This window comes from Diorhabda sublineata, chromosome 8 (assembly GCF_026230105.1).
Source record: "Diorhabda sublineata isolate icDioSubl1.1 chromosome 8, icDioSubl1.1, whole genome shotgun sequence".
Taxonomy (NCBI): domain Eukaryota; kingdom Metazoa; phylum Arthropoda; class Insecta; order Coleoptera; family Chrysomelidae; genus Diorhabda; species Diorhabda sublineata.
The window spans coordinates 4,435,204-4,448,584 of record NC_079481.1 but is presented as its reverse complement, the minus strand read 5'-3'; the positions used below and the strand labels follow the sequence as shown (position 1 = coordinate 4,448,584).

General features: G+C 31.4%; 1 protein-coding gene across 1 annotated transcript in view; it reads right to left on the bottom strand.

Moving 5' to 3' along the window:
* Positions 1-4,064: 4,064 nt before the first annotated feature.
* The window catches only part of LOC130447746 (acyl-CoA Delta-9 desaturase-like), a 42,057-nt gene continuing 32,740 nt past the window's right edge, over positions 4,065-13,381 (bottom strand). Inside the window, exons 4-6 of the mRNA XM_056784726.1 lie at positions 9,161-9,366; positions 8,819-9,004; positions 4,065-4,537 (exon numbers count right to left, since the gene is read on the bottom strand). Coding sequence (XP_056640704.1) covers positions 4,216-4,537; positions 8,819-9,004; positions 9,161-9,366 — 714 coding nt within the window. The 3' untranslated portion in view covers positions 4,065-4,215. The remainder of the gene's footprint in view (positions 4,538-8,818; positions 9,005-9,160; positions 9,367-13,381) is intronic.

Here is a 13,381-nt window from a genome sequence, read left to right as displayed (position 1 = left end):
CTTAGTTTTTTGTACCTGCTTAGCATTTGTGTTTCTTTGCACAGTGTACACTAGGTATTTTAGAATACAGCTCGACAGGATGTTTAACTGCGATTGCAATGAGCTGCTTTTCCTAGGTATAAGTCTGAGTAACGAGTACTCTGTTTTCGAGGCATTTATAGATATTTTTAGTTTTCTATCTATCCTAGAGACAAGATCAACTTTTTATGAAACACCTTGTATAATAAGAAATTGAAAGCATTTTAATTCAATTGGCAAGTTTGTAAAAATGATTGGACTGAGCGGTATCAAAATATTTCTAACTCGAAATCTCGAAATTTTCTAATAATCAATGGAGAACCATCACAATTGGATAGCGTTACAAAAATTTTTTACTAAGCAAACTCCAAATATTTCTGCAATTCTAGTTGCAGAAGTATTAGAAGAAACTTACCAAAAATATCAATGCCAGGCATGTATTTACCAAGATAAAATATCCCCTTTTCGAAATATTCTCAGAGTGCATAATAATTCCAATTATAATTTCACTCGAAACATATTTGATCAAGGTCCCAGTGCAATATACAAGAATCATCATCAAACTGAATCCATACACTTTATTAACCTGCTTCAAACATTCCGTAATGGAGTCGTGATATTTAATAACATCCCAAATATTGATGGGGATACATTCGGAATTATTTTTGGAGTTGTACTCTATAATTTCGTGTTTCACTCTCTTGATATCATCTTTTAATTTAGCACAGTTCAGGTAAATGCAATGCATCATTAGCTGATGTATGAGCAAGTTTATGGTGAGAAGTTCGAATCGGACAGAATCGGAGAAATGAGAGAAAAAAATTTTGTAATTTTGAATGTTTTTATAAATTGAAAGTATGTGAGCCATTCGAATACATATTTGCTTTATCAGAATAGATTTGTGGTCGATATGAATGTTCTTATATAGAATTTTGACCATAGCGTGTAGTCGAATCGCATTTTTTTTATTTCCGAATGAAGCAGCTACAATTAGAGATATTATAGAAGCGCTCAAAGCAGTATCATTGAAACACTTCAAGAATAATAATATACTAATATCTAACTCTCTACCAGGTGATAAATAAATTGTTAGGTTCACCACACTAGAAATCACCAGAATTATTATTAATATGATAGACCAGATATCATTGGTTGCTTTATCTCTATCACAATATGTTTTAAATAACTTTGCAATCAACAATAAAGTTTTTGGTAACATTCTACTCAGCAAGACGAGGAATTATAAGGTGAAACATTCATTTCACACTAAAGTTGATGATTTTATGTTATTTTTCAAAACAACGCACAACAATATAAATATTTAGTGGAAACAAAGAATGTTATTTTAGGCAACAACTAAATGTAGAAGGTATGGTATGTGAAATGATTCAATAATAGGCTGTAACGAGTAGATAATTATTGTTATAAGTTATCAGTTGATACGAGGTTCGTAGAATATCCATAATAGACTGTTCTTTATAAATATATTGATAACAAAATCTAAATTTATATGCAATTAAACAAAGATCACGCAACATTATTTAAACTTTTTTCGTCACATCAAATTTTGAATATACTATGGCCACCAAACAATAATATATCAAACGACGACTTCCTTAAATCCCCCTTAAATGTTTTTATTTTTTTATGATACACCATTAAAAAATACATACAACCCTAAATTTTCAATCCTCTACGATCAACCCTATTTTTTATTTGTTAATTATAAACTTTATATTTTTTTGACAAGATTTTCATTTGTTATATGTCATGACTTAGAATAAAAAAAATCATATTAATCTCAATTTTTCACCCTTCTACGATCAACCCCTATTTTTCCATAGCGATTTTCACCTTTTTTATTTTATCCACAGATCCACAATAGGATTGCAAGATGGCAATCGAATATGATAATTATAGTACCATCAATTCTTATTTACAATTTCCTTTTTGTATCGATCGTAGCAGTGACTGTTATACGTATCATTATGATTTTTATGTAAAACTCTCTTGTTAATTTTACTCTCATCGTAAATTTATCATTAAGTTCAAGTGCAATAATTATTTATTAATAATTGAAAAGTCAGTTTTTACTCTCAAGTAAATAAACATGTTTTGTGGGTTCCCGCTAACAACGGCCATTATCGTATCTGTACATATCGTACTTAACATTTTTTGAAAATAGTTTCAAATAAAAACAGAAACGTGTACGTGTTTAATAAATATACGTGTTCTATGATTGTGGAATGTAAGTAATCAGTTCTCTCTCAACACCCGCTCTCCTCAGTACTTCTTCATTCGTCATGTTATCGGTCCATGGGATCCGTAGAAGTCCACGCAATAACCACATTTCCATTGCTTCTATTCTGTTCAAGGATCTCACTTTCAGGGAACAAGTCTCCACACTATAAAAAAGGATTGGCCAAATATAAAATTTTATGACCCTCAATCTAAGGCTTAAGGGGACTTCTCGGCGGAATTAGGAACTTATTAAACTTTGTAAAGGCTTTTTTTGCAATTGCTATCCGAGTCTTAACTTCCTCGTCGTAATATCACAGTATCATCGGCAGATTAGATCAAATAACTATTTGCTGAGCTCGAATTTATTCGGAAGTGCTTTGATAACCTTAGAAAAGGTAACTTTATTATTTATTTTTCATTTCATATCTTATCTAATACAAAAGATTACAATAATTGTAGAAACAACGTAGTACGGTTGCGATAATAAAAATTATCTTCATTACGGAAGGTAAGATAAATCTTTGTTTATATTTCGTTGGAATGGTGTTGGAGATTATCATTGAATAAACAATTGAGGTATGAACATTCATGTTCTATTAGTTATATATAAACACATAAATAAATAAAAGTAACAATTAAGTGTTTCTAATTATAGTCCATCCTGACACATAACTTGCATGTCTAGATAATAGACCCAGAACAAGGAAATATATAAAACTGAATTTAAGCGTGTAGAGTTTTATGCAAGGTGTTTCGGAATAGGACTCCAATCTCTCGGGAATTAATTCTATAGGTAAATATAAGTTGGTATAACAAGAACGCTTCGTAAGCGAGTTGTAGTTATTCCTGATCCACCAATAATAGGAAACCATATTGAATGTCGCGGGTCTGAAATTGTCATGCTAATTTGTTTGGTCTTTATGCATTTTGATCTGAAAAATTGAATAAAATAGGTATCAAATCTGTAACTGTAATAGTTAATACGTTAACTGTCGTAAAATACAAAAAAATCAACTCCAAAATACACTTTTTTCAGGTTTGGAGTAAGATAACTTCGTTAAATGCCCAATAAATACATTGAGCTTTCAAGTAAAACTTTGATTCTGAAGAGAATGATGTGTCCAATATCAATGAAAAGTGATGCAAGTTCAAAATATCTTTATTTTACTGAATGATAATCAAACAAAAATGATGTAGACAAGAGTTAAGTTCTGGATAATATTAAGAAAATTATTTGTTCCTGTAATTTTCTGTAACTTTTAATTGATAGTTTTTATTTCAATTGGGTATTTAACGAAGTTATTTTAATACAAACGTTAAAAAGTGTATTTTGGAGTTGAGTCTTTTGCATTTTACATCAGTTAACGTAAAAACTATTACAGTTACAGATCTGATCTGATCAATTTTTCAGGTCAAAATACATATAGATCAAACAAATTTGCATGACAATTCAGACACGAGACATTCAATATGGCTTCCTATTATTGGTGGATCAGGAATAACTACAACTCGCTTACGAAGCGTTTTTCCAACTTATATTTACTTATAAAATAATTTCCCGAGAGATTGGAGTGCTACCCCAAAAACCCTGTATAACGCATCTCATCATTCCCGAGTATTAAACAAAATTCTCAATAGCAGTTTTAGAAAATACGCAATATCAATATTCATGAGAATTGAGGAGAATGAATGAATTATATTATTTTTTTCTCACTTTTTCACTTAAAATCGCATGAAAATTATACACCATTGTGGATCATTTGTGAAAACAGACTATGTACGAATGGCTTACTCAGAAAAAAACATTTTTATTATAATAAATACACTTTATTTTGCAATAAATCACAAAATATGTGGTCGCTATATAAATAACAAATTAATTCTAAAGCTGGAAAATAACTCAAATTAACAACTTAAACATGGTAATATTGTATAGACACATCCATGAATATTTGTTCATATATATTTTTCTTCTGCCATATTATCTAATTCTTCCATATCTTCTCTATCAATATCTGTATCGCCATATCCCCAGATTTCAGGATGACTGCCATCTCCTGTTTTTATTGTTCTTCTGATAACCATATTTCTTGAGACACTTTTGAGATCATACGCCCAACCAAGTTTCGCAAAAAAGTGTATGAATGCTGTAGATGGATTATAGGTGTTACCCAACTCCCCTGCTTTGTAGTCCCATGGGAAAACATGATGATAGTTGTGCCAACCTTCACCTAGCGTTGCTAAAGATACTCCTAGATTCTCTACTGAACTGATGTTCCTGAAACAAAATCAACATTTGTAATGACATAACACAAGACAAGATAAATTTTGTGTGATTCCAGATATAGTGATAAATATTTGTCAATAGGCTAGTTGAATAACGTAGATCACAAAATGAAAATTTTAAGATTGTTAAAATAGTGCGACAAACCAATCAAAACATTTCGATAACCTGATCAAATGTAAGGATCAGTTTTCCTGTATTTGGAAATTTAGTTTTATATATATTAGTACTATACAGTGTTTTTGTTATTCAGTATTTTTATAAGATGGACAACTGGTTATTATGAAAAATGCTCCTTATCTAGAAAATATACCGTAGTTGCTTCCCTCGTTTCACCCTTCTATCTTCTGTTTTATCACATATATGTCCCAACCATCTCAATCGGAATAGGAAAATGCTTCTATAATTGATTAAATTGCAGACTTCGTAGTTCTCTGTTTGCTCTCCTTCTGTACCCTCCATTTTTAAAATTCCATAACTCTTTCTGATAATTCCATGCTATCCCTAGCCTATTCTGCTCTTTTCTGTTCATGGCAACTGACACTTTACATTCTTATTTTAGTTATTCGTGATATTGTTTTTTAGTTTATCATTTTTATTTTTGTTACTATTCCTGCTACTTTATCAACTTTTGATATTCTTTCTTCGACTTCCCTTTCTCTCCTTAATTTATAATGGTGACTTTATAATATTCGAATTGTTGACTTTTCCTATTCTTTAGCCATTGATTCTACCTCAATTTCATAATATAAGTTTTTCATAAGTTTTTTTCTGGATCTTTTTTTACCTATTATATTGTCGGGTTTTCTACCTCTTTCCCTAAGTATGATTTCTAAAGCTAAGTTGTTCGATTTCCCTCTACTTTCCTTTTCCTCATTTGTACCATATACAGCAAACTGAATAAAAGCTGCGATTAGAGAAGTTGTAGGTCGACACATTTCAATATAATAAGAATATAATAATTTCGTACGTATTCCTCGTTCGATTGAAATCTAGGCTCTCCAATTTTAGGTCAGTAAACAGAAAATAATCGCTGCATGTGCATGCTCAAACAATTCAAACTGTTATTCTTGAATTTTAGCTGTAGTGTTAGCTGAAGTATAAGCAGGCGAGATGTCGTGTTTGAATACAACTTTTTGCCGATTTCTGTTTATACCCTGTCAAGTACCTAATGATGCGTAATAGTCTCCCGTATTTGTTTCACTTTTTTTAAAATTAGTCGGCTAAATGAATTTCGTCACTATTTCAGAATAAATTTATTCGATTTCTCATTTCTTAAACCTTTTGATATGTTTATGACAGATATAAAATTGGCGTAGAAATTTTTATCTGTCCTTAAGAAATTAGAAAAAAACTAATCAGAAGAGACATAAAATCAAGAACATTTAGAAGCATCAATATTTCAGAAGATAGATGCATCATCCTTTTTAAACCATTGCATTGTTTCAAGTCTCATTCCGACTACGCTCTTTTTGTATTTTTGATGAGATTCGACCTCCTCATGTCAGGAAACTTTGAACAAGTTACTTTTATATTGTTTATTTTATTTAAATATTCCCCATAGAAACATAGAAAGTTTTGCATGGTTTGAGACTTAAAATTTTTGCTAAGAAAATTCATTTGATATTGTAAACTGGTATATAATGAATATTAAACTAATTTTCTATCAAAAATGTAATAAACATATCTGTTACATTTTGTTGCTTTCCAATATAATTAATACATACAACACAATTATTCATTCTACAATTTAACACAAATAAAGTGCTCAACAATAATTATTATTGTTCTCAGCAATAATTACAAAACACTATTATAGCTTTTCTCCTGTCAAATCAGTTGCCTCCACGTAGTCACCCACTCTTCCAATACAAGTTTTCGTTCAACGAAAAATTTTCTTAACAAACTTGTAATCATGTTATGAGTTATAGCTTGAAAGGTTTCCGTATCAAATGCTACACGTTTGTAAACGACCTTTGGCTGTATATATTCTCTTCCAAGAAGCTCCAAAAGAAATAATATAAGGAGATTAGAGCTTGTAACCAAACTGGCTATGAAATATCTGAATATTTGTGTATTAGTTTACCATTAAAAACATATTCCAAAGTACTGTTACTAACGTGTCTCCGCCCTAGAGCCGGTTCTGTTTAAATGTATTGAAATTCAAAAATTCGACTAAGGCGCGCGCGGCTCCTTTGACTTACTTTTTATAAATCGCGGAATCCGTTTGGTGTTTTTTATATATGTTTTTATAGCAAGCGATTTATTTACATTGTTTACTTTGAATAATTTCTAGGAAAGTCTATTTATTTATTTGTTTTGTTTCTTTATGTTCTAGTATTTTGGAGAATTCTCTTTGTGGTATATAAATAAGTTTATGTAGCGCAGTTTAGTTCAGTTAATAATAAATAGTCGTAGTGAACGGAACGAATTAGCAAAGTAATCGAAGAATTTAAATAAATTATTCAAGTGATAGTGATAAGTGAATTATTATAAGTTAGTTAAATGTGTGTAACGCAAGAGACAGAGTCTATTAATACACCCCATTAATAGAAATCATTTAAATAAATTAGAAAAACATTACAATACTATGACATGTTGCGCTTTCCTGATGGTATCATATTTATTGACGTTTATGTATTGGTAAGTCCTTAATTTAATCATACAAATGAATTTGTAAAAAATGGATATTCGAATAAAGCGTCTAATTATTTTATGTTTGTGAATGTTCTGAATTAATATTGATCTTAATCTCAATCATGAAGTTTTGATTGCTGTAACTCCACCTTACACAATTTTGAGAATTCACCATCCAACATTATTTTTCTTAACATAAAAAGATGGTGTTCAGTTTTTTTCTTGAATAAGAAACCAAAATTCTGGTGTTTTATCGTAATCTAAAGGTTGAAATGTATGAATAAATTTCGAATAATATGGGTGAAAATTATTCTTGTATAAAATATTTTATCAACAATGTAGCTTTCCGTAGAAAATCGTAAAGAACGTGTTTTTCATTTCAATTGTTATCGAATCCTCTTTTAAAATTTCCAAATACTATGAATTTTTCCATAATTCTTTGTATTATTCTATTGCGTATATTTTTTCCTGTGTATGTCTGTTATTAAATATTAAAATGATCATCCACAACAAGCACAATTTCTATTTGTTATACATACAATGCACGAAAAGCTCGATCATGTCAAATGAATCCATTAATATATAATATACAAATTGATGATTGATGTTACAGACCCAACTAAATAACTGATATTAACTGACACGTTAGAGTTGAATTTCTTCCATTTTCTTGAAATTTCCTATAGAGTTTCAACAAATATTTAACTGATAAACTGTTTTAATAATATCAGAGTAAATATCTAAATTCAACTACCCAAATTTTCGATGTTTCGGATGATATTACAGAAAAAGCACAACATTTGATACTGACATTTGATATTAATTTTTGTGTAAATTTTCACAACGTAAACGAATATCATACACTCAACGAGGTTTTTTTCGTTCCACCTAAATTACTTCCAAACAATGATTGTTTTAAGTAAATCATTTTGCAAACATTTTGCAAAAGTTTTTGATAGAAATTGACATCTCGACGATTGGATACCTTTAGCACGTGAATTGGCTTATTTTATATAACAAATTAGTGGATGCTCCAAACCGAACAATATAACTTAAATTAACGACAAGTCAGAGTTGAATTTCTCCTATTTTCGTGAAAGTCTTATAAAGTTTCATGTAAACAACTATAAAACATTCATTTATTATGCAAGTTGGCTCGAATAATCAATGAGAATTTTGCATCCCACACGCCGATACATTTCACAACCAGTTGAATAATGTTTTTGATACAAATTGACATCTCAACACACGAATAGCTTAAGCATGTCAAATGGTTTAGTTAATATATAAGAAATACTTGCTGTAGATGTGGTTTTCTCGAAGTATATCCACGATTATCATCGTAAGTAAATATCTACTCAGCTTCACAAATTTTCGATGTTTCAGATGTTACAAAATAAGCATAACATTTGATATTAAGTGACAGTTTGGTACTGAAATTTCCTAATTTTCGTGAAAATGTTCACATCGATTCACGTAAACGAATATCCAACATTTCAAAGCCCAATGAAACGGTTTGCAATCTTCTTATCTAAATTTTTCTAAAGAGTTAATCAAATATATTATTGATGATATACGAACTATAAATCATCATCTTTATTATTATATCTATGAACTTTCTTATGTTTTTATACTCACTTGTCATATGGTTTCTGTCCCCACATATGTGCAACGCTATTCACGAAAAATGCGATGTTTAAAGTGATGGTGAATCTAAAATTGAAGTTGATCCAGAATGAGTTCCATATGGTTTCGTTCCAAAAATATACTGGAATGGATACTGGTAAAAGCACGTTGAATATCACAAATAATGGAAGATAATACCTACAACATTATAAAAACATTTTGTCGAACTGCCTACAATTATCTAGTCATAGCGCAAGAAAGCTCTAAGGATCACGTTTGACCCGTTTTAGTAAAAGGCTTCTTATCAAATGCATGAATTTGCATTGTGCCTACAACATATAAAATATATCTTACTTTTTCTGCCACATGACTATTGCATCTGCTTCCAAATCACTCATATCTACTGCTTTTCTTTTCTCTACAACATCAGGATGAGGTGTGAGTACCAACCAACCGACGTGCGAGAAGAAGAAACCTCTTTTAGCATTGTGCGGATCAGCATTTGTTTCACTGTATTTGTGATGGACCCTGTGATCTAAAGCCCAGATATACACATGTCTCTGGAATTAACAAATAGAAATATTTCGATATTATGTTGGATAACAATAAATTATACTACCAAGAGTGGAGGGCGTTTATTATATTGTTTACCTTCCGAGTCTAAAGACGATAATTGTTAAGTTTATTGGTGAGGAGTTAACCGAAGTTAACCGAAGATTTGACTTGAGCGAATATATAATGGAGCCTTCTACTACAAGTAATAAATACTATACATCATTCAAGCATCAACAAATTTCAAATTATACATGGTAAGAAATTTGAAGCGTTAATTATTTACTAACTGGTTATAACAACATTTCTAGAAAATTATATAATTTGCGCGATTTTGTTGTAACGAGTGATTTTTTTGCTGTTATCGTTTTGGTAACACTGTTTTTGAGAGATGACGCGTGAATAGTGTCTTGTATCATTGTAAAACTCGTTCAGTTTAATCTACAATTTAATCATGAATCGACTTACGGACCAACAACGCTTGCAAATTATTGAACTTTACTGTCAAAATTCATGCTCGGTTAAATAGTGCGTTGGGCACTTCTTCCAATTTATGGGGAGTTTGATCGGCCTACTGAGGGAACTATTCGAAAGCTTGTGACTAAATTTAGAACCCAGTTTACACTATTGGATATTAAACCACTAACACGCAAACGTACAGTGAGGACCGAAGAAAATATTGCGGCTGTATCAGCCAGTGTTACTGATAACTACATGGGAAACTTTGCGAAAGAAGAATTTGGGTGTAAAACCTTATAAGATACTCTGGTGCAAGAGTTGAAGCCGCACAACCTCCTACAACTACTAACATTTGGTGAATGGGAGCTGGCAAAGTCCACATTTTTATTGAAAAATTGTGTTCAGAGACGAAGCTCAGTTCTGATTGACTGGATACGTCAACAAGGAAAATTGCCGCATCTGGTGTGAAGACCAGCATTGCAACATCTACCAATGCATCCGGAAAAATCACTGTTTTGTGTGGATTATAGGCCGGTGACATCATCGGGCCGTACTTCTTCAAAAGCGGCGATGTGAAAGGCGAGCTCTACCGTGTGATGATTGACGTTTTTTACCGAAATGGAAGAATTGAATATGCCTGACATGAGGTTTCAACAAGATGATGCCACACAGTACACGAAACAATGGCCAAATCGAGAGCCGCCTTCGGTGAACAGTTTATTTGACGTTTGGGGCCTGTCAATTGGCCGCCTAGATCATGTGATTTAACGCATTTGGACTATTTCTCGTGAGTCTATGTTAAGGCTAATGTCTACAATTAACCGACTGGAAATCAATATTGAAGCAATATTCGTTAAATACCGGCCGATATGTTGGAGAGAGCGTGCCAAAATTGGACATTGCGCATGGGCTATCTAAAGCGGAGCCACGGCCAACATTTGCATGAAATCATCTTCAAACATTATATTATACTGATGGTTATATCGATTCCAATGAAGTTTTCATCAATTTTTTCAAATCTTTTGTGGTTTTTTTCAACATCAAATCTTATACATCTTAAAAAATCACTGATTATAATCTCTTCTAAATTTGAAACATTTAATGAGTAGTGTTGTAAGCATGTTTGAAACCATGCTATTTTGCTGCAACAGTAGGTTTGAATTCGTTTAGAAACTGTGTTAATGAATTTATCTCTCTGGTTGTTCCAGTGGTGTTTTGTGAATTAATGTCATATTCTTCTGCAGATTTGTTCGGATAGATTCGTTTTCTGTGGAGGTATATATTTGATTGGCATTCGGAGGTATGTTCTCATTGTATCTTGGATTGCTTTTGTAGCTACTGTTGATTAATTTGTGGTAATTTTCGCATCCTCTATAATTGGCAAGGTGTTAATCATCGCATGGAATGGTTGTTAAATTTACTAACTGAACTATGGACTTAGCGATCATTAGTAGGTCGACAAATTAGTGCTAGTTCCAGAGAAAACGAGTAAAGCAACTTGCATGTGTGAATGAGTTTACATAAGGTAGAATTTTGTAAAAGTTACTGTACGTTATTAAAAACAAGTTTCCAATTCCAACAAAGAGTAATAGCGTCGCTTGTATTTATCATAACGCGTGTTGATTTTGATATATTAGTCATAAATCTACACGCTACTGACCCTTTCAGTGTTCGTAGAAAGCTGCTTGAGTGAGTGTTAATACAATACAATTCTATAAATAGTAAAAATAGCTTATATGTAAACCTATTATTTTTTCCACTGACATATTCTGAAAAATAGCCGTAAAATATCAGAATTTAATGAAAACATAACCTTGAGCTCTTTTATTTTAGAGCTTCTCTAATTGAGGTGTAATTTTATACGCGTTGATAGAAACCCTATAGAAAACATGAAAAAAAAGATTCACAATTATCGATGAAGAGGTTTTTAAACATGTAAATCAATTGAATAATCTCTTGAGCATCAAGAAACTAAACAAACTAATATTGTACAAGTGTTTACCTGTTTTCCATGTATTAATTAAAGATAACTTGAGACATTTTAAGAATATTTGATAGGTAATTGAGTAATTTTACTTTCTTGACGAAGATAGAGTGTTTTTTTCTAATAAAGAATTAAAAACTTTCAAATTAACCTTAAATTAAAACAAGAAGAAAATATTAATCTTGTCCTATCATGAAGTACAATATATATAGCAGGTATATATACGAAACCAAGAAATTAGAAAGAAAAAAAATAAATTTATATCATATGAAGCGCTTCTATAATACCACATTATAAAATTGGGATAGTTACTTATATTTCGAGGGTACTAATTGGATAATTGCGTCTTGAGGGCGACACTCTTACAAAGCCGAAAGCATCTAAACCGAGAGTATATATTTATTAGTACTCGTGATGCATACAAACTTTCATGTTATACCAGTTCGTTTTGAGTAAAAACCGTCTATTGCCTTCTCTTTTTGAACTTGAAAGGTCAACAATTTGGTTTCTTACCTAATTAACGTACTAATTACGCTGTTCTTCTGTTCTAAGTCAAATATATACCTCAACAATAAATTTTATACGGCTTTAGTTTTTTGTTATTTCGCTAAAGCCTTCGATTGTGTTGATCATGGAATTCTGATTGACAAACTAAAGTATTTTGGTATCCAAGATGTTCCTTTAAATGGATTATATCTTACCTTGAATACAAAAAACGACTGGAACGAGCTAATAGTAAAGTTTCGAGAAATCTAAAAGTTAGCAGAGGTGTACCACAGGGTTCAGTTTTATGTCCAATTCATTGTTTGGTATTCATTAATAATGTCACAGATTTACGAATTAATGGTAATTTCACTTTATTTTCGGATAATACCAGTGTATGACGTGAATGGTCTCTGTTTAAACATGGAGAAAACTTCAGTTTTATCCTACAATGGATTTCTACAACCCCTCAAACTCAACAACGACTTAATATGATCCTCAAATTCGATCAAGTTTTTTGATCTTTATATTTACGGTGTCCTTCAGATCTATACATGTAGGGACTAAAGACTAGGTAAAAAAATTATCCTTTGCTTATTTTGCTTATTAAATCCGTGTTTAGGCAGCTAGATTCTCGTATTTTTTCTACAACTTACTACTTGTGGTTTGAATCGTATCTACGCTATGGTTTGCCTTTCTGGGGGTTTTGTAGTGTGCACCTCTTCGAATCTATCTTCAAATAACAAAAAGAGATATTCTTTACATTTATTGCTTAGGTAGTAAAACGCATTGCAAATTCTATTTTGAAAAATACAAAATTTGGTTTGTTGTTTTGGTTCGCAAACACTTTAATTCAATTGAGAAAAGTTTTGTAAGTTCTTGTTTGAGATGTTGGCTACCAAACTTAGTTCATTATGGACTCCATCGTGTCCTGTTTCTGTTTCTTGAGGTCATCAGGGATTAGTCGACTTCTTAAATGGTGACTTCTACGTAAATCCCTATGGGCAGTTTATTCTGTTAGGTAATATATCCATTTGTCTTCTGATATTTGACCTGATTCGCAAAATGCAGTAATTTGTTTCCGTTGTTGTCTCATA